The sequence below is a fragment of the Lolium rigidum genome, chromosome 1 (assembly GCF_022539505.1).
Source record: "Lolium rigidum isolate FL_2022 chromosome 1, APGP_CSIRO_Lrig_0.1, whole genome shotgun sequence".
Taxonomy (NCBI): domain Eukaryota; kingdom Viridiplantae; phylum Streptophyta; class Magnoliopsida; order Poales; family Poaceae; genus Lolium; species Lolium rigidum.
This window is the reverse complement of record NC_061508.1, coordinates 111340624-111363390: the sequence shown is the minus strand read 5'-3', so window position 1 is coordinate 111363390 and position 22767 is coordinate 111340624. Positions and strand designations below refer to the sequence as shown.

General features: G+C 46.6%; 2 protein-coding genes across 2 annotated transcripts; both read left to right on the top strand.

The window, feature by feature from the left end:
* Positions 1-2361: 2361 nt before the first annotated feature.
* LOC124679677 (chaperone protein dnaJ 11, chloroplastic-like) lies at positions 2362-3122 on the top strand. The gene has a single exon (XM_047215275.1). It carries the CDS (start codon positions 2463-2465, stop codon positions 2871-2873), a length of 411 nt encoding a protein of 136 aa, XP_047071231.1. The 5' UTR covers positions 2362-2462; the 3' UTR covers positions 2874-3122.
* A 13079-nt stretch (positions 3123-16201) lies between these two features.
* Positions 16202-17104, top strand: LOC124653454 (chaperone protein dnaJ 11, chloroplastic-like). Its single transcript, XM_047192542.1, has one exon. The coding sequence runs from the start codon at positions 16388-16390 to the stop codon at positions 16787-16789; it is 402 nt and encodes a 133-aa protein (XP_047048498.1). The 5' UTR covers positions 16202-16387; the 3' UTR covers positions 16790-17104.
* Positions 17105-22767: the final 5663 nt, after the last annotated feature.

Sequence of the window (22767 nt, the reverse complement as noted above, 5' to 3'; positions counted from 1 at the left end):
AATCTCACAATATTCATCATATCATGTATGTGCATTGTCATGCTCTCTTTATTTGTCAATTGCCCGACTGTAATTTGTTCACCCAATATGCTATTTATCTTATGGAGAGACACCTCTAGTGAACTGTGGACCCCGGTCCATTCTTTACATCTGAAATACAAATCTACTGCAATACTTGTAAAGGTTCTTTACTGTTTTCTGCAAACAATCATCATCCACACTATACATCTAATCCTTTGTTACAGCAAGCCGGTGAGATTGACAACCTCACTGTTTCGTTGGGGCAAAGTACTTTGGTTGTGTTGTGCAGGTTCCACGTTGGCGCCGGAATCCCGGTGTTGCGCCGCACTACATCTCGCCGCCATCAACCTTCAACGTGCTTCTTGACTCCTACTGGTTCGATAAACCTTGGTTTCTTACTGAGGGAAACTTGCTGCTGTACGCATCACACCTTCCACTTGGGGTTCCCAACGGACGCGTGTTGTACGCGTATCACTGGGTTGGCGACAGGCTGGAAACCACCGAACCAGTCCAAACCGTCAATCTAAATCAATCGGGCTCATGTGGCGTGAAACGGCGGTGCTCATGTGGCTGCTGGCGGCGCCGACGGCGGACGGGACAGCGAAGACGGGGACGAGGCCCTGCTGGGTCGCGGCGGCGGGCGCGAGGCCGCTGGCGACGGAGACCGCGCCGCCACTGCTGCCCTGCAGGAGTGGGTCGGCGACGACGGAGTAGTAGGCCGCGCCGGGGTGCGGCGCGGCGGCGAGCGGGAGCATGGCGCCACCGGCGGCACGCGTGGGCTGCAGCTTGCGTCGGCGCTTGGCGGAGGACTCGTTGGCGCCTCCGTCGAGGACGGCGGAGGAGGAGGATGCCGACGCGGCGGACTCGGTGGGGATCCGGAGCACGCCGTCGACGGTGGTGGCGATGGCGGGGACGGTTCCCGTGCCGGTGGTGGCGACGATGGCGGGCTCGGACGCTGACCGGTGTGAAACCGACTACACCGGTTAAGCAGCCCGCACCAACCCGGCAAATCCCCACCTACCGGAATGGTTTAAACCAGACCAATCCAGTTGAAACTGATGCACACGGTCTGGTTTGAGGAACCAACAGAACCTATCTTAAACCGGGATTGCACAGGTTGATTCATCCTAAACCGGCGCAGAAATTTCTTCCGTGAATGAGTCGCGTCGTCGTTAAAGTAGTCGGCGTCAAGCAGCATTGCGTCAGCTTCACGATGCCGGTTGATGTTCCTCCTCTTGCCTGGCTTTGAGCCGCCGCGCCGAGGCACGACGAAGAAAGGCTGGCGAACGCGCAACATGTTCGTCAGAATCATCTGTTGTTGTTGCCGCCAAACAGCCTGAGCGTTCTGCTCCTCCGTGAACAGCTGCACCATCATCTCATCATCGCTGTTCATCGCGGCAATTGGACGAACACCTTGCGGGCAGGCCAATACTATCGCGGTCGCGACGAGCTCTGTTCCGGGCGAAACAGCGGCCGCTGGTCGAGGGGGTGGCGGCTATGTTGATGGACGGCGGTTCCTAGACAGTCGACGGTGTCTATTGCAAACAGGGGGCGCGACGACGAAGGCGAAGGTGGCGATCTAGAGGGGTGGGAGTTGGCTCGACCGTGTGTAGGAGGTGGGAAATCGGTGTGCTGGCTGCCAGGTGGAGCCCACGCTCGTTTTCAGACGTGTCGCGAGGTGCCGGCGCGCCCGATTCGCACCTTGACAGGGAGGCGGCACGGGGTTGCCGGCGATTCTATTGGGCTCCAAAATTGGCCGGCGCCGTTTGGGGCGCGGTGCAAGCTCATTTTCGCCGTCGGCCCAAAAATGCTATCAGGACGTCGGCGGAGATGCCGTAAGCTCCTCCCTTTCCGAAGGAAAAAATCGTGATAAAATGAGATAGAGTTTAGAGACACCGACACTGAGATATTTTGTTGCTACAGTTAGCGTTGGTACCACAGATCTTTGCTATTCCTGTGTGCTTGTAGATGGTTTAAAAAACAGATGTGGACAGAGCTTTGCTATTCCTGTGTGCTTCGATATACTGTAGTTCTAAAATATCTGCTCAACGTCAAAGCGGATTTTAAAAACAGATGTCGACAGCGACGGCTTTGGTTCTAGATGCAAATCCGTGTGCTCTCCGCCGTACCAGGAGCAGTGAAGTCGACCGAAGCCGCGAATCTGCGGGCACCGCCGGCATGATTCCAAATCGACATGGCGGATGAGGCAAGGGTTGAGGAACATGGCCACATGACGCCGACGTGCACCTCTCTCTCTCGCCGACTTCCATGTGGCAGATCATGACGATGCTGCCGCTGCAAACCTCACCAGCTCGTTATAAAACCTACTAGTCCGGATTCCGGAAGCCAACGATATTCCCAGCTCACTCTCACCTGCATACTCAAGCCCCGGCGATTCATCCCTTCGTCTCCGCGATTTCCTCTTCCCTCTCCTCTCCACGATGATCTCCGCGCCTCAAGCCCCGGCGACCTCTCTGTTCGGCCGGGCTTCCTCCTGCTCCTCCCGAAGGGCCACGGTCCGCTGCGCGGTGGCCGTCGCGTCGGCGGCGCCGGCCAGCGGGTGCACGCTGTACGAGGTGCTTGCACTCCGGGCCGGCGCGACTGGCGGCGAGATCAAAGCCGCGTACCGGCGCCTGGCGCGTGAGCTGCACCCTGACATCGCCGGCGCGGCCGGCGACGACTTCATCCGGCTCCACGACGCGTACGCCACGCTCGCCGACCCGGACGCCCGCGCGCGCTACGACCGCGACGTCGTCGCCCAGGCATACGCGCAGGTGCCCGCCTCCAGGACGTCGCCGCACAGTGTCTGGGGACGGCCTCGCCGCACCTGGGAGACAGACCAGTGCTGGTAGTGATCCGACCTCGCCTCGCCCACACCGCACTCCTTGGCCGCTCACCTGAGATTTATTTTGCTACGGTGACCACTCCATGCGTCTGTGTACATGTAACCATCGGCGTCCTCTCTTTTGCCGTTCTGAATGTGTAGTGATCTTCAGACACACGTCTAGGTATGGAATTAATCTTTGCAGATATGTAATGCTAGCAGCAATGTGATCGATCCCAGGTTCAAAATTTGAAGAAACCGGACTTTGCCCTGCAAATTGCAATGTCTTCTTGCCTTCTGCCAAACGTATTCTCCCAGTTTCATGTTTAGGACTTCTTTGATTCGCAGCTCGTAGGGTAGGAAAAATATAGAAATAGAAAAAACATAGGATTAGAATGTCATGCTTATTTGAATTCTATAGAAAGATGAAATTTATTTGATTGTAGCAAAAAAAATTATTAGATACGATCTAATGTTTTTTTCATATAAAATTTACACTACAAAATTCCTAAAGATTAATTTATATAGATGCGTTCCTATAAATTAAATAACTTGTGTAGAATTTTTTTTCCTTAAGATGTACATCCTATACAATTCCTTCACTATTCGCGTGAATCAAAGAAGCCCTTTACGTTTTATTTCCGGCGACGGCGAGCCGTGCAGGCCGTATTTGTTTTGTTGGCGATTGCTGGCAAATCAGGATTGGAGACGACGACGTGCTATCGTGGGATCAGTGGGGCTTGTTTGTTCGATGCAGCCAACGACTGCCACCTGGCCACCTGGGTGCGTGAACTCAAATTTCCGCGTGAATATTCCATTCCATGGATTTGCGGGATGGTCAAGCATGGTTACCGACGACCGGCGGCTCTTCGTACCGTCCAACGCCGGCCACCTCTTAGCTCGAGGTTAAATATAAAACGTCCCCCATAAAAAAAGCACTTGGGTTAGAGCGTCAAGGTGGGATCCCGGTGAGACTTTACTTTTAGTGTTTTGTCTTTTCTAGCATTAAAATTACATTATAAAAAGCAAAGCAAAATGCACTACAAATAGAATTTAGATGGGATTTCACTAAACATCCTAACTTAGGTAATGTTTTCAATAACCTTTTTGCTTTTTTCGAAATGGGGGAATATCGTTCCAGCTTCTGCATCCAAATGATGCACACGATTTTTTTATTAGATTATTCACGAAACCTTACAAGAAACAATACAAAAGATCAATCTCGAAGCAACCTTACTATACCTACAGTGGGATGAAGAGGGTGATAATACACCAACTCACATCATCCAAAACTAAATGCCTTCTCAAACCACCCAATAGCAGGTGAGAAGCACATCCAGTCAAGCAGACTCTCAGCGCAGACCAACGCACACGCCACAGGAGTTGCTCCCGCCGTCTTCATCGACTCCATCTTCAAGAGAGATCATCGCATTAACCTTGCAAGACCTGTCGTCGATGCCACCATGACGCCAGGCGGCTCCATTATCCTGCACCTATACATCATCCCGCATCTGTCGTTGATACCCTGCAACACCATGCCACTGAGACTCAACGCTAACAATGTGGTAGATGAACACCACTCCACCGAAAACCACCAACATCCAGCAGCTACTCCAAAAAACGATGCCCCAAGAGGTAGAACGACGCAGGGCGTGCCGCCATCGTTCGATTCGGGAGACTCGGACCTAGGGTTTCCCCCGGAGCAGCACAAGTGAGAGACCGCAGACTGCTGATACGTCCCCAACGTATCTATAATTTCTTATGTTCCATGCTAGTTTTTTGACAATACCTACATGTTTTATTCATACTTTATATCATTTTGATGCATTTTCCGGTACTAACCTATTAACAAGATGCCGAAGCGCCGGTTCTCTGTTTCTCGCTGTTTTTGGTTTCAGAAATCCTACACAGGAAATATTCTCGGAATTGGACGAAACAAAAGGCCACGTTCCTATTTTTCCAGGGGCTTCACGGAGTCCGAATGAGAGACGAAGGGGGGCCGCGAGGAGCCCACACCCTAGGGGGGCGCGAGCCACCCCTTGGCCGCACCGCCAGGTGGGGACCCCACCTCGGGACTCCACCGACATCGCCCCTTCGCCTATATATGCTCCCAGATGTGAAAACCCTAAAACATCCGATGATATTCCACGAAGAGTTCCGTAGCCGCCGCCATCGCGAAGAAAAGTTTCAGGGGACAGGATCTCTGTTCCGGTACGCCGCCGGGACGGGGAATTGCCCCCGGAGTCATCTCCATCGACACCACCGCCATCTTCGTCGCCGTTGCTGTCTCCCATGATGAGGAGGGAGTAGTTCTCCCCCGAGGCTGAGGGCTCTACCGGTAGCTATGTGGTTCATCGCTCTCTCCCATGGTGTGATCTTTATGTGATCATGAGCTTTGTATCACTATTAATCTATGTGCTACTCTAGTGATGTTATTGAAGTAGTCTATTCCTCCTTCATGATGTAATGGTGATGGTGTGTGCATCATGTAGTACTTGGCGTAGGTTATGATTGTAATCTCTTGTAGATTATGAAGTTAACTATTACTATGATAGTATTGATGCGATCTATTCCCCCTTTCATAGCTATTGGTGACAGTGTGTATGCTATATTAGTACTCGGTCTAAATTGCAACGGTCTATTATGCACTCTAGAGGTTACTTTAATATGAACTCCGGACGTTGTGGAGCTTGTTTACTCCGGCTTGAGGTGTGCTTTTATAGCCCTACACAATGAACGGTGTTTGTTATCCAACAAGAGAGTGTTTGAAAGTAGCACAAGTGAAGAGAAGTTATTTATTTATGTGATCATTGTTGAGAGTGTCCACTAGTGAAAGTATGATCCCTAGGCCTTGTTTCTAAGCTTTGAAACACCGTTTCCAACAAGTTCTGCTACATGTTTGCTTGCTGCCATTTTTATTTCAGATTGCAATTACTACTTATAATCATCCATATTACTTGTATTTCACTATCTCTTCGCCGAACTAGTGCACCTATACATCTGACAAGTGTATTAGGTGTGTTGGGGACACAAGAGACTTCTTGTATCTTAATTGCAGGGTTGCTTGAGAGGGATATCTTTGACCTCTACCTCCCTGAGTTCGATAAACCTTGGGTGATCCACTTAAGGGAAACTTGTTGCTGTTCTACAAACCTCTGCTCTTGGAGGCTCAACACTGTCTACAGAAATAGAAGCGTGCGTAGACATCAAGCTATTTTCTGGCGCCGTTGCCGGGGAGGTAAGATAAAAGGTATTCACATCCTCCGACTACTAAGCTATTTCCTAACAATGTTGCCAGTGTGTGAGTGCTCGAAGCTATTTCCTTTAGATCCTGCAATTATATCTTTTTGTTTCTTGTTTTTATTTTCACTAGTTAGGCTTAATGGAAAACAACAAAAAAAATTATAGATCTTTATGAACTTTATATTGAATTAGGACTTGATGTGTTTGAAGAGAGAATTAAAAAACCCATGGAACTTTGTTTGCAAAATAGTTGTAGCAATGTTATTAGCATGAACTCTTTGAATACTATTATTGCTAATGCTATGAAAGAATTTAAGCTTGGGGAAGCTGGTTGTGATATTTTTAGTCCCCCAAGTTTTGAGGAGAAAATTTACTTTGATGATACTTTACCTCCTATATATGATGATTACAATGATGACTATCATATTTTTAGTCCACCTACTATTGAGGAGAAAATTAATTAAGATTACAATATGCCTCCTATATATGATGATTATGGTGATGAGAATAATAATGATAGCTATTTTATTGAATTTTCTCCCACTGCAATTAATAGTAATGACTATGCTTATGTGGAGAGTAATGATTCTTTTATGCATGTGAATAAGAATGCTTTATGAGTTTGTTCATGATGCTACTGAAAGTTATTATGAGAGAGGGAAACATGATTATATGCATCTTAATAATATTAAGTTTCCCCTCTTTATGTTGAGAATCTTGAAGTTGCGCTTGTGTTGCCTTTCTATGCTTATTGCATTATTCTTACATGACTTGTTTATTTACAAGATTCCTTTTCATAGGAAGTGGGTTAGACTTAAAAGTGTTTCATACTTGCTTTTGATGCTCTCTTTTGCTTCAACTCTTATTTCTTGCGAGTGCATTATTAAAATTACTGAGCCCATCTTAATCACTATAAAGAAAAGCACTTCTTGGGAGATAACCCTTGTTTTATTTTTATACTGTTTTGTTGTCTCTTGGAAGTTGTTACTACTGTAGCAACCTCTCCTTATCTTTACTTTATTGCATTGTTGTGCCAAGTAAAGTCTTTGATAGTAAGGTTGATACTACATTTGGATTTCTGCGCAGAAACAGATTTCTAGCTGTCACGAATTTGAGTAGATCTTTCTATAGGAAATTCAGAAAAATCTGCGAAAATTCATGAGTAATCCTCAGATATGTACGCAACTTTCATTCAATTTTAGCTTCTTCATCTGAGCATGTTAAGTGCCTCAAAAAAATTCGTCTTTACGGACTGTTCTGTTTTGACAGATTCTGCCTTTTATTTCGCATTGCCTCTTTTACTGTGTTGAATGGATTTCTTTGTTCCATTAACTTTCAGTAGATTTGGGTAATGTCCAGAAGTGTTAAGAATGATTGTGTCCTCTCTGAACATGTGAATTTTTGATTATGCACTAACCCTCTAATGAGATTGTTTTGAGTTTGGTGTGGAGGAAGTTTTCAGGAGTCAAGAGAGGAGGATGATATAATATGATCAAGAAGAGTGAAAAGTCTAATCTTGGGGATGCCCCCGTGGTTCATCCCTGCATATTTCAAGAAGACCCAAGCGTCTAAGCTTGGGATGCCCAAGGCATCCCCTTCTTCATCGACAACTTATCAGGTCACTTCTAGTGAAACTATATTTTTATTCCGTCACATCTTATGTGCTTTACTTGGAGCGTCTGTATATTTCTTTTTTTTTTTGTGTTTGAATAAATTAGGATCCTAGCAATCCATGTGTGGTAGAGAGACACGCTCCGCTTTTTCATATGAACACTTGTGTTCTTAGTTTTACTTTTAATGTTCATGGCTAAAGTTAAAAGCTGCTCATTTATTGCTATTTGGTTGGAAACAGAAAATGCTTCATGTGGTAATTGGTATATTGTCTTGAATAATTTGATACTTGGCAATTGTTTTGAGTTCTCAAGTAGACCATGTTTAAGCTCTTGCATCATGTAGTTTAAACCTATTAATGAAGAACTACCATAGAGCTTGTTAAAATTTGGTTTGCATGATTGGTCTCTCTAAAGTCTAGATATTTTCTGGTGAAGTGTTTGAACAACAAGGAAGACAGTGTAGAGTCTTATAATGCTTGAAATATATTCTTATGTAAGTTTTGCTGTACCGGTTCATACTTGTGTTTCCTTCAAACAATCTTGCTAGCCAAAGCCTTGTACTGAGAGGGATTACTTCTCGTGCATCCAAAACCTTGAGCCAAAACCTATGCCATTTGTGTCCACCATACCTACCTACTATGTGGTATTTCTCTGCCATTTCAAAGTAAATTGCTTGCGTGCTACCTTTAAAATTTCATTCCTTGTCTTTGCAATATATAGCTCATGGGAAAGTAGCTTAAAAACTATTGTGGTGATGAATATGTCGCTTATGTATCTTATTTCTTATAAGTTGCTTGTTGAATGGTAACCATGTTTCTGGGGACGCCATCAACCTGTTACACCTTTGTTGAATATCATGTGAGTTGCTATGCATGTTCGTCTTGTCTGAAGTAAGAGAGATTTATCATGATTAAATGGTTTGAGTATGCATATTGTTAGAGAAGAACGTTGGGCCGCCAACCAAAGCCATGTATCATGGTGGAAGTTTCAATTTGGACATTAATCCTCAATCTCATGTGAGTATATTATTTGTTGTTGAATGCTTAAGCATTAAAGAGGAGTCCATTATCTGTTTTCTTTGTTGTCCCGGTATGGATGTTCTCAATATGAGATTTATCAAAATTGAGAAATCAAATGCGATCTATCTCCTTGGACTTTTGTACAGGAGGCATAGAGGTACCCCTTTATGACACTTGGTTGAAACATATGTAATGCAATGATAATCCATGGAAATCCGAGCTAATTAGGACAAGGTGCAAGCACTATTGGTATTCGATGCATGAGGCTTGCAACTTATAGGAGGTTTTATGCATAACACATATGAATTATTACTACCGTTGACAAAATTGTTTCCATGTTTTCAAAATAAAAAGCTCTAGCACATGAGTAATCCCTGCTTCCTCTCGCGAAGGGCCTTTCTTTTACTTTATGTTGAGTCAGTTTACCTACTTCTTTCTATCTTAGAAGCAAACACTTGTGTCAACTGTGTGCTCACATACTTGCTTATTTGCATTCATCATATTACTTTGTATTGACAATTATCCATGATATATACATGTTGAAAGTTGAAACCAATTGCTGAAACTTAAATCTTCCTTTGTGTTGCTTCAAAACCTCTTATTAAGAATCTATTGCTTTATGAGTTAACTCTTATGCAAGACTTATTGATGCTTGTCTTGAAAGTACTATTCATAAAAAGTCTTTGCTATATGATTCAGTGTTTAGTCATTATCTTTACCATTGCTTTGAATCACTTCATTCATTTCATATGCTTTACAATAGTATTGATCAAGATCATGTTGGTAGCATGTCACTTAAGAAATTATCCTTGTTATCGTTTACCTACTCGAGGGCGAGTAGGAACTAAGCTTGGGGATGCTTGATACGTCTCCAACGTATCTATAATTTCTTATGTTCCATGCTAGTTTTATGACAATACCTACATGTTTTATTCATACTTTATATCATTTTGATGCATTTTACGTTACTAACCTATTAACAAGATGCCGAAGCGCCGGTTCTCGTTTTCTCGCTGTTTTTGGTTTCGTAAATCCTACACAGGAAATATTCTCGGAATTGGACGAAACAAAAAGCCACGTTCCTATTTTTCCAGGGGCTTCACGGAGTCCGAAGGAGAGACGAATGGGGGCCGCGAGGAGCCCACACCCTAGGGGGGTGCGGGCCACCCCTTGGCCGCGCCGCCAGGTGGGGATCCCACCTCGGGACTCCACCGACATCGCCCCTTCGCCTATATATGCTCCCAGATGTGAAAACCCTAAAACATCCGACGATATTCCACGAAGAGTTCCGTAGCCGCCGCCATCGCGAAGACAAGTTTCGGGGGATAGAATCTCTGTTCCGGTACGCCGCCGGGACGGGGAATTGCCCCCGGAGTCATCTCCATCGACACCACCGCCATCTTCATCGCCGTTGCTGTCTCCCATGATGAGGAGGGAGTAGTTCTCCCCCGAGGCTGAGGGCTCTACCGGTAGCTATGTGGTTCATCTCTCTCTCCCATGGTGTGATCTTTATGTGATCATGAGCTTTGTATCACTATTCATCTATGTGCTACTCTAGTGATGTTATTTAAGTAGTCTATTCCTCCTCCATGATGTAATGGTGACAGTGTGTGCATCATGTAGTACTTGGCGTAGGTTATGATTGTAATCTCTTGTAGATTATGAAGTTAACTATTACTATGATAGTATTGATGCGATCTATTCCCCTTTTCATAGCTATTGGTGACAGTGTGTATGCTATGTTAGTAGTCGGTCTAAATTGCAACGGTCTATTATGCACTCTAGAGGTTACTTTAATATGAACTCCGGACGTTGTGGAGCTTGTTTACTCCGGCTTGAGGTGTTCTTTTATAGCCCTACACAATGAATGGTGTTTGTTATCCAACAAGAGAGTGTTTGAAAGTAGCACAAGTGAAGAGAAGTTATTTATTTATGTGATCATTGTTGAGAGTGCCCACTAGTGAAAGTATGATCCCTAGGCCTTGTTTCTAAGCATTGAAACACCGTTTTCAACAAGTTCTGCTACATGTTTGCTTGCTGCCATTTTTATTTCAGATTACAATTACTACTTATAATCATCCATATTACTTGTATTTCACTATCTCTTCGCCGAACTAGTGCACCTATACATCTGACAAGTGTATTAGGTGTGTTGGGGACACAAGAGACTTCTTGTATCTTAATTGCAGGGTTGCTTGAGAGGGATATCTTTGACCTCTACCTCCCTGAGTTCGATAAACCTTGGGTGATCCACTTAAGGGAAACTTGCTGCTGTTCTACAAACCTCTGCTCTTGGAGGCCCAACACTGTCTACGGGAATAGAAGCGTGCGTAGACATCAACTGCGACGACGATGCCTTCAAGAAGGTAGCGGCGCGACACGTCACCATCGTCCGCCAACCGAGGTCGGAGCACGGTTTTCACCGGCAGCCGCGGATCCCCAAGTCGCCGAGTGTAGTGCCAAGACGGGCAAAGATGACGCCTGCGACAAGGTAACGATGTTGATCGACGCCGCCATCATCCGCCAAGACCAAGGTCGAGGCTCAGTTTTCACTGGCCGCCATGACACCCCGGACTAGATCACCATTGCCGGAAACATGTGTGAAATCCCATGATCCCCCACACAGGACTACCAGCCTGGCCGACCACCTCCGACAAAGAAGAAGGCCGCCTCCTCCGTCGAACCCGAGGCTGCTGCCCCAGGCGTCCTCTTGCCGCGGGAGAATCCTAAGGTCACCACCCCGTACCGGCGAGAAAGAGAGGGGATGGGGCAACCCGTCCCCCACCAGTCACCACCGGTGTGCCACCGACGGGAGGCAGGGGAGGCCGCGGCACAGATCAATAACCTTTTTGCTAGTTCTAAGTTAATCAAGAATTAAGTTTGTTCTAGACCGGCAATATAACTGTTAGATCTGCTTTTACACACGAAATTGTTGACTGAGAATTAAGTCGAAAACTACACGAAATACGTAGGTCTTGTCGATCCTGTCTACAATAACCATTTAAAATATGATTTTGTAGTATGTCGTGGCAAAATAAAATAGATACAGCCAACAGCTATGCAAAACACAGTCTTGAGATGTTTTTTGGATATATACTTTTTGTTATTTAAATGCAGCCTTAGGATATTGTATATGTGGTTTTTGATATTAGTAATCTTAGGGGCCTAGTTGTTTTCGGCTCCGGTTTGCGCATAACCTACCCTGGCTTTAGCCGAAACAACCGAAAATAATCCTACGAGAAGTTCAATTCTTTTTGGCTTCTCCTATAGTTGTATTATGAAATGTATATAATGCCCTTAGGATGAATTCATGTTTTGACTAAGTTTGGATGACTTATTTTGTACTCCCTCTATTCCTAAATAACATGCGGGGGAGACAATTTTTAAATTGTGCGCCATTTTATAAGAAAACCCTTTGCATTTCAATATGAATCCAATCAAGTCCCGCAATCAGCTCGCGATCAGCGTGTGTGCCCTCCCTAGCGATCCCACGCCCTACATGAGCTCCTGATCGCCAGAGATCCCTCCAATACTCCAAAATGCAGTGAACCGTCGCTATGCCTATAACTACACCTAGGTCTATTATAAGCAAGTCGGCGCTCACTTCCCCTCCCGCTCCTGCCGGTGAAGCCGTAGAGGAGAAGAGAGAGGCCCCGAAGATGAGAGAGAGACTCTTAGACCCCTAAGCCTCACGAGAATAGGACGCGAAGGGAAGAGAGCTGACACAATTGCTGCCGGCTCCTTGTCTTATCTAAGTTAGACTAGAGAAGCAACACCATCAAATAAAAATCCGCAAGGACACACCAACGAACAACTTTCATAACTTAATTTTATGATATTTATGCGCACAATCATGTCTTTTGGCCTCACCGATGGTCTCCATGGCTGGTTTGCTTGAAAGGAAAACAATGGGTGTAGAAGGCAAATGTCGCGGGACGAGAGTGACACCAAAGCTACAGCTCTGTTGTCCATCGGTTTTTGTTGTCGTTGAGGGAGTGTTGTCCATCGGATGTAACTGAACGCTAATCATGTCTCTGGAATCACTTGGTATCCAAGGGGGATTTCTTTGACCTAAATGGCCCATTCGAAATTCTAGACCAGTTTTGGCCCCTCTCAAAACTTTGAAATTTCTATTGTCCATTTTTTGTCATGTCAAGATGGATGGCTTAACTGAAGCATATGACGTGTCATTTGGGTTGGCTAAACTGAAATAACTAGCCATTTTTTGCCCAGAAATAGCTAGGTCACGCCATTAAGGTTGGTTAGTTTGTAAAGATCTTGGACCTTCTAAGAATATTTTCGAACCCTCTGGGTAAGAAAGAGGTAGATCACGCCATTTGGTATGGCTAGATTCAAATAACTCGGTCATTTTTAGCACAGATTTTAAGCAAACTTGCCAATCAAAGTTGCGTGGCCTCCATTTTTAGTTAAGCCATACTGTATGACGTACCTAAAAAGGACCATAGGAGTATTATGAAGTTTTAGGAGGGCCAATAATAATCTGAAATTTTGAAAAGGGCATTTAGGACAAACAACTCCCAAAGGGGCTGAGCAATAGATATCTTCTCTCGCCAGCCCTACGTAGCTCATTTGGATGCATCTAGACACTAAAATTTTAAACAGATTTTCGATATGTTTTATGGAACAGAGGGAGTACTAGATAAGTTGTGGGAGAAGACTCGAGATGAAAAATACGAAGGTAGGTGCAACGGATTTTAGAAAATTCGGCGACTTACTCTTAACTAAATCGCAGTCACACAAACTTCATAAAATATTAGTTATAACCTAGTTATAACTCATATATGCCAACACAAATTTTAAAACAAATTTAACTGTGTGGATATATTTTCTCATTTATAAAATAGGAAAATTTATTTCAGTTACAACTCACTTGCAAGTGTTACATCAACCCAAATTACAAGACGAATACAATGGCTAAAGAGTCGAACTTGACGGATAGAAATGTGACGCCCCTGATTTCTAAGCAAAACCGATAAAGTGTGTACTTGATCAGATCTAACTTTACTTAAAAAGAATAATAAAGTTGGTCCATGTCGACAGCGAGAGCTTGGCTTCTAGTAGATGCAAATCCCATGCTCATCACCGGCGTAGCAGGATGAGCGGCACTCGGCCTAATCCGCGGACGCGTGTCCCAGTCGCGTTGCTCCGCCGCGGGAAAAGCATCCAGGTGTGCAGGATGATCCCGACTCAACGTGGAGGAGCCCCATGGGCCATGGCCGGCGCGGATCAGGCAGGGTTGCGGTCTTGGGGAACACGGCCACATGACACCGAACGCCCAGCCAGATCAAGGATGCTGCCGCTGACTCATACCCCCGTTCCAGGATAGAGCTTAGTGACTTGATGACTTGGTGCCAACATCCATCTCGATTAACTTAAAATTTAAGCTAAATAATTAAATTTATTTGGAGAAAATGAACGATTCTAGTAATTCATGCATGTTTTGATTTGTATTCTAGTGAAGTTTTATTTACTTAAATCAAAGGTTTGTAATTAAATAGGTATTTAGTTTAAATAAGTGCTCGAAAACGTTAAAAACTATTTCATCACAAGCTAGTCATCGAATGGGATGAAACATTCATATGTTTCAAAACGAGTACTAAATCTTGGCCATTAATTCAGTGCACATTGGTAAAGTATGTATATGATGTATATCTCATTTTCTTGAGAGTGGAAAATGGAGGCAAAGCTACACGCAACTCTTTATTTTGAAACAATTAAATTTTTTTCCAAAGTTTAAAAAATATCTTAAACACAAGTTTAGAGGTACTAGGTAGCCAATGATGTGGACTACCAACCTTTAAAATCTCAAAATAAACTACTTTATATTATAGGCTACACAAAAATAACAATACCTAACTAATTATATAGTGTTGAAATATGCACTATTCACAATAAAATTTGCCATTTATGTGTTGCCTACAGTACAAAGTAGTTTGTACTAACATTTTACATGTGTGTGTACTATATATACTTGGTTACTTCTAGAATTTCATTTCAGACTTTCTTTTGAAACTTTAAAATATAAATTATGAGTGTTTGAAATAACGGGCCATGTGTTGTTGAGCCACATTTATGAGCCACATTTTACAAGCATTTATGTCGTCCGGTGACCGGCACGGCCTGCGCACGCCCTCCTATCGTCTCTCCCCTGCCTTCCATGGAGGGGTGGCTGGCTCGACGACAGGGAGGTGTGTGGGGTCGCAGGTCACCCAAATACCGTGGCTGCAGCTAGGATGTCCTTTGGATGGCCATGGTCCCTAGGTCCACATCCGGGGTCGGCGAGGGAGGGTGCTGCAAGATCTTGGTCGGTGCCGCCCATGAGGAAGAAGGCCATTTGGACGGCTGGAGGAAGTAGGGCGACAACGGACAGTCATCATGCGCGAGCGATGCATGTGGGCGGCCAACACGCACGTCACCGGCGTGGTGTACCAGCCCTCCGCCTCTCTGTAATTTTTATTTTTATTTTATTCACAGGGATAAGAAATTGTGAATAAAAATGGAATGGAGAGAGGACATGTGGGCCCATGTCCAGCTCAGCTCCTAGTTGACATGTATAGCCACATCAGCCATTAGAAATGGCCCCACTGGTTAGGAACGGTATCAAAATTTGTTTAGACATCAATCAGTGCGATTTATAGCGCCAACCCCGATTTTTTTTTGCAAAAAATAGCAAAATAGGTACTAACTTGTTACCTTAGCTCGAATAGATCGAATTGTGATAGTTTTATGTAATTTACTCTACTTAATCATACATAGGTTCATTACAATCGATCACACAACTAACAAAGATATTTTTATTGTTGGTAGCTCTCTTGTGTTGGCATCTTTCATCACTCATTCCTTGTGCTTATTTTGCATGCGGTTATTGCACATACACACAAAGGTAATGTCATATTATAAACTGTAATTATTTATAGAATGACTCATGTACATCTGAAGTTGAGTATATTTGTCTGTTTTTCAAAATTCCAATAGCATACGCAGAATCACGCTTCGATGCCCTACTATGTGATGAACTGAACCATGAAACTTTACAGTTTTGTTTTTTCACTGTATAGTGCATGGTCTTAGAACAATGGCGGGAGAAAAAGTCGAGATGGCAAAAAACGAAGCTAGAGTACAACGGATCCTAGATATCCTGATATGGTGTTTGATCTGATCTAAACTTGTTACTTAATAGCGACGTCATTGCTTCTACTACTACTAGATGCAAATCCATGTGCTCTCTGCCGTACAATGATGAGTAGTGTAGTCGGCCTAACCCGTGGCCGTGGGCGCGTGTCCCGACCTCATTGGGCCGCAGCGAATCAGGATAACTTCGAACTCCGAATGGACGTGGAGCCCATTCCCGCTCCCGGGGCGGATGAGGCAGGGCTGGGGAACACAGGCACATGACGCCAACGTGCACCTCGCTCAAGGCTCAAGCCGACTTCCACATGGCACATCACGACGATGCTGCCGCTGAGTCACGCCCCCCATCTAAACCTCTCGCAAGAATCAAGCAAGCCAGCGCGTTATAAAACCGAGCCCGGAAGCCGACCATGTTCCCATCTCACTCTCACCTGCATACTTTTCCTCTTTCCCCTGCATTCATCGACTCGTGATTCTTTCGGTCTTTCCTCTCCGCCATGATCTAAGCCCCTCCGATGATGCACGCCCCGGCGGCTTCAAGCTTCGCTCGGGCCTCCCGCTGCTCCTCCCGAAGGGCGACGGTCCGGTGCGCGGTGGCCGTCGCGTCGGCTCCGGTCGGAAGCTGCACGCTGTACGAGGTGCTGGGGCTGCGCGCCGGCGCTACGGGAAGCGAGATCAAGGCCGCGTACCGGCGCCTGGCGCGGAAGCTGCACCCGGACGTGGCCGGCGCGGCCGGCGACGACGACTTCATCCGGCTCCACCACGCCTACGCCACGCTCTCCGACACGGACGCCCGCGCGCGCTACGACCGCGACGTCGTCGCCCAGGCCTACGCGCAGCCGCCCGCCTCCAGGCCGTCGCCGCACAGCGTCTGGGGACGGCCTCGACGCACCTGGGAGTCCGACCAGTGCTGGTAGATAGACCCGACCTTGATCGGCAGCTTTTGGTCCTTGCAAATACTGTAGCTGTACCTCCCTTGACAAAATCGACGCCCCGCGCTCTCTAGCCGCCGTGCGGCCATGGCCGATCACCATAGAATTTTTGTTACGGTGAACCAACCATGCGTCTGTACATGTAACCTCCTCCGCTTCTCTGATTTCTGAATGTGCAGTGCATCTTCAGAAAGATAGATATGTACTTAGAATCAATCAACATGTGTTGCTGATATGTAATAGCAGCAGCAGTCTGATCTTTCGGTTTGAGTAAAATCTAATCCCTTCTTGCCGATGCCAGTTATGTCTTGCGGTTCGACATTATTTTCCGGCGAGCGACCGCGTCTCTGTTCCTTGGCTGGCAAACCAGGATTGACGACGACCTGCTACCGCCGTGTTTTTATTATTCGATGCCAGCGCAGCTTTTGCCAATTGGGTGAGTCATGGGTGGCCTCAAATTTCCGCAGAATATTCCATTCCGTGGATGGAGCCATGCATCATGCTTCGACCTTTCCCCGTTCTCTTTCAAGTTTCAAGGTCAAGACATGATCATCCACAACCAGTGGCTCATCGTGCCGTGGGTCCACTCCTTCGCTCAAGGTTCAACCTACAAAGCAATTTGAATAACGTTTTCAATAATGCGTAGGTCCTGTCGATCGACCATACATAAACCATAACGATTAACTAGTATAGTATGATTTTGCAATATGTCAAAGCAAAATAAAATACAAGCGACGGCTACAGGAAACGCACAGGACATGACATTAGTATATGTGCATTTTGATATCAGCATTCTTAGAAACAGAAAATTCAATTGTTTACAGAAAACTGCTTCCCAGGCTCAATGAATAGTTACTTTTGTGAAACCTGGTTTTTTCGCCACTTCATGTGTTGAACTTTTATCATGTCCTAGTTTTTCTTTTAGTGCCAAATATCAAGTTCCCTTCAGCTCCAGCCTCCAGACTCCCGTAACCCTCCAGCCTCCCCAGCCCTAAACGCCGCCGCCGCCGCCGGTAGCGCCGCCGGGGCAAAGACCCTCGGGGCGTGGCGGCGGCGGGGGCCCTTCCTCGACGACGCGTGGTGGACGGCGGCCGGATCTCCTTCCTCGACGCATGGCGGGCGCGCGGATGGGTTGGGCGGCGGCGGCTCGCGCCGCGCCCTTCTCCCGTCGGCTATCCCTCGGTGGATCGGCCGGCGCGGTTGGGATGGGCAGCGGCGGCCAGCGCTGCGGCCTCCCTCCTCCCGTCGGCTCTCCGCAGCACTCCGGCAGGGGCTGGTGGTGGCCGGCGGCCAGGCTCATGGCCCACGCCAATTTCCCCCCGCCTCTCGCCGGTGAGTGGAGGCGATCTCGGGCTTCACCCGCGACACGAGGTCGCCCGGGGCAGCAGCCTTGGGTACGACGGTGGAGGTGGCCCTCTTCTTCACCGGAGAGGGTCGGCTGCGGTTGGTGGTGGTGGATCTATCGATCTATCACCGCGTTCCGACGGCGAGATGGAGATGCTTGGAAGCCGGCGACGGAGTTGCCGGTGGAGGGTTGGAGTGGCCAGCCCGGGATGGTCGCCGACGTGGGGGTCCGACCTGAATAAAGGCGGTGGTCCTAGGGTCTCTCTTGCGTGAAGAGGAAGACCTACCGGAGGTCTGGACTCGTGATCCAGCCGGAGTGTTGAGTTCCGGAAGGCTCCGCCGGAGAATGTAACAGTGCTTTTTGCCTGGAGTTTGCTGGTCGGTGGTATTCGGTCGTGCGCACCCATGCTTTTATTCCAACCGATTGGTTCTGGAGGGAGCGGCGCGAAGCTCTTTTTCTGTGTTGACATCAAGTGACTATGGATCCATGATGAAAGTCGGAAGAAGAGAAGTTCATGAAGGCCGGAGGGGGGACTAGCTAAGGGAGGTTCAAGTCTCCGCGCTGTTGAGGGACTTGCTTGGTGTTTCGGGCTTCACGGCAGCGGTATGAAAGTGGGGGCGACAACACGGTGAAGTTCGTAGTCCTACCTTTCGGGTGAAAACCCAAGGTCCGGCCTTAACTGGTTGTGCTCGGCAATGACCTTCTTGGAGGCATTGTTTTGAGAGCGGGGACTATCTTCGGGGTGAAAACCTAAGATCGTTGATCGGGCGACGATGGTGTTAGCGCACTGTTCCCTTCTTGGAGGCGTCGTTTTTGGAGATTACGTATTTCGGGTGTTGTCTTGGCGGTGGATGTATTGCTTGTTGTTAGGCCCGAGATACTCGTAGCGGGACTTTTGTTTCTTAGTTTTCTTTTTCTTTTTTTGGCTGTGTGCATCCGTAGTGCCATTAGGGTGGTGCGTTGTTGCAGAGGCTGGGTGTAATTGGTATCATTTTGATATTAATATATTCCCTTTATCGAAAAAATCAAGTTCCCTTCAAAAGTCCACTGTTCCACCCTTCTTTTTGTCGCCACTTCTTCTATTTTTATCTCAGCTCGCTTGTTAATTTATCCATACCAACATAAAAATAATGAGTTGAATATAATACTTTAGACCTGAACAATCTAACAAATATTGAATGTATTTTAATATCTATGTCGACTGATGGCCCCGAACAAATGTCTTAATTGTACTTAGTTACACAAATTTTATTTTTTATACTCCTACAGTGAACCGTTCCGTGCTAGATATTATCATACTCCCTCCATCCTCAAATAAGTGGACGTTTAAACTAAAATTTTAGCCATAAAAGAGTACTCCTACCTTCCCAATGCAATTTAAAGTATTAAAATTTATTTCTTTCTCATCGCACGGAAATCAAATCCAATAATATTCTGCACATGTTTCTACATGTTCTTAGCTCATTGGAAGTGAAAGAATTAAAGAGGAGAAAGATGTTGATTTACATCTTCCTAATGCAATTTTCTCTCCACTTGATAATCTGTCTTGGAAAACCTGCACATATACTCTTTTGTGGACGGAGCGAGTGCATGCTAATTTAACAACATAATCCCTTTAGGCTCATTCCCCGCTCCTATCGGCGGTTTTCGATGCTTCTGTCAGCCCCGCTGAAATAATGATTAACTCATATAGTATGATTTTGTAGTATGTCAAAGCAAAATAAAATACAAGCGACGGCTACAGGAAACGCAGTTTCATGACATTAGTATATATGGATTTTTACATCAGCATTCTTAGAAACAACAAATCCAATTGTTTACAAAAAACTGCTTCCCAGGCTCAATGGATAGTTAGACTTTTGTGAAACCTGGTTTTTTCGCCACTTCATGTGTTGAACTTTTATCATGTCCTAGTTTTTCTTTTAGTGCCAAATGTCAAGTTCCCTTCAAAAGTCCACTGTTCCACCCTTCTTTTTGTCGCCACTTCTTCTATTTTTTTTATCTCAGCTCGCTTGTTAATTTATCCTAACAAATATAAAAATAATGAGTTGGACATAATACTTTGGACCTAAACAATCTACATGCGGAATATGTTTTGATAGTTTTTTTTATCTGATGACCCCGGACAAATGTCTTAATCATACTTAGTTACACAAATTTCATTTGTTATACATTGAATCTTTCCTTGCTAGATATTTTTCCTACATTTTACTCTAACAACATGATCCCATTAGGCTCATTCCCTGCTCCTATCGGCGGTCTCGGATGCTACTGTCAGCCCGCTCAATTAATAATCATATGCTTTTTTGCTATATTAGTGGTTTTTTTTTGCATCACGTGAAGAATTATTTTGCTACAACCGTTTTTGAAGTTTTGCATCCTACATTCCGTGGATTTGCATCATTTGTAATTTTTAATCGCTGCAACCCTTTTGTGCTTTTGCTATATTAGTACAATTATTTCTACCATGTCTCTGGTGAAGTCAAGTTTGCTACAATAGCACTTCTTTTTGCCATGAGGTCTCCGACGATGTCTCTGGTGAGGTATGGTTTTGCTATAATTATCCCGTGTGTAGTATAAAAGTGTAGCTAAGAAGTCTCCGGTGAAGTTGGTTTTGCTAGGGCGGTGATATCTCCGATGAGTTTGTTTTTTCTACAATAGCATCAAATTTTTTGCTACAAAGGTCTCCCACGGTTTCCGGTGAAGTCTCCGGCGAGATCCGAGTGTTTCTTTTGTGGTGAACTTTTTTGCTACAATCGCGCTTGGTTTTGCTGGCGTTGCGGTTTACGGAAGAAAAGTGAGATTTTACTGGATTTGTGTAGGCTCCAAATGAAACATATTTTTTGCTACATTGACAATTTATGAAAGCAAAAAAGTAGGAATAAGAGCTAGATGGACACGTGTCGCTCTTGAGATCCCGGGATAGAGGTTTTGATGCCCGGGACTGCCACCACTTCCCAATTTAAAAACAGGCATCTAGAGTGACAGCTTTGGTAGTAGATGCAAATCCGTGTGTTCTCCGCCGTAGCAGGAGCAGTAGTAGTGAAGTCGACTCAATCCGCGGGCGGCCGTCGTGATCGCACATGACACCGTCCCAAAAACCAGCCACAGCCAGGACTATTCCCAGTTTACGTGGAGCCGCATGAGAGGACCGGGGCGGATGAGGCAGATGGTTTGGGGAACACGGCCACATGACACCGACGTGCACCTCGCGGCCAGATCACGAGCACGCTGCTGCTGACTCTCGCAAGAAACAAACCAGCTCGTTATAAAACCGAGCCCGAAGCCATCCATGCTCCCATCTCACTCTCACCTTTTTCGATAAAGGGAATATATTAATATCAAGAAGATACCAATTACACCCAGCCTCTGCAACAACGCACCACCCTAATGGCACTACGGATGCACACAGCCAAAAACAAGAAAAGAAAACTAAGAAATAAAAGTCCCGCTACGATGATCTCAGGCCTAACAACAAGAATACATCCACCGCCAAGACAACACCCGAATTACGGACTAGTCCCCGCTCTCAAAACAAATGCCTCCACCAAGGACATTGCCGGGCACAACCAATTAAGGCCGGACCTCGGGTTTTCACCTCGAAAGGTAGGACTCTGCACTTCACCCGTGTTGTCGCCCCCACTTTCATACCGCTGCTGTGAAGCCCGAAACACCAAGCAAGTCCCTCAACATCGCAAAGACTTGAACCTCCCTTAGCTAGTCCTCCCTCTCGGCGTTCATGAAATTCTCTTCTTCCGACTTTCATCATGGATCCATAGTCACTTGATGTCAATCAAAGAAAAAGAGCTTCGCGCCGCTCCCTCCGGAACCAATCGGTCGGAATAAAAACATGGGTGCGCACGACCGAATACCTCCGATCCAACAAACTCCGGGCAAAAGCATCTGTTACATTCATCGGCGGAGCCTTCCGGAACTCAACAATCCGGCCGGATCACGAGTCCGGAGCCTCCGGTGAGGTCCTCCTCTTCACGCAAGAGAGACCCTAGGACCGCCGCCTTTATTTAGGTCGGACCCCCACGTCGGCGACCATCCCGGGCTGGCCACTCCAACCCACCACCGGCGACTCCGACGCCGGCTTCCAAGCTCCTCCATCATGCCGCCGGAAAGCGGTGATAGATCGATGGATCCACCACCACCAACCGCGAGCCGACCCTCTCCGACGAAGAAGATGGCCACCTCCACCGTCGTACCCAAGGCTGCGCTGCCCGGGCGACCTCGTGGCGCGAGAGAAACCCGAGATCGCCTCCACACACGGCCGAGAGGCGGGGGGGGAAGTGGCGCGGATCATGGCTCGGCCGCCGCCCGCCACCGGCCCTCCGGCGTGCTGCGGTGAAGATCCGGCGGAAGGCAAGGGGCTGCCGCTTCCGGCCGTCGCGCGAGGTCGGCCGCCGCCGCCGCCCATCACCAAATCCGACCGGCCGCAGCGTGCGTCGAGGGATCCCGGTCGCCGTCTCAGCGCGGCAACAAGGAGAGGCCGCCGCCGCCGCCACGCCCCGCGGCCTTTGCCCGGAGGCGCTACCGGCGGCGGCAGCAGCGGCGGGGTGTGTTTAGGGTTTGGGAGGGGTGCGGGAGGAGGGGCTGCCGCTAAAAGAGAGAT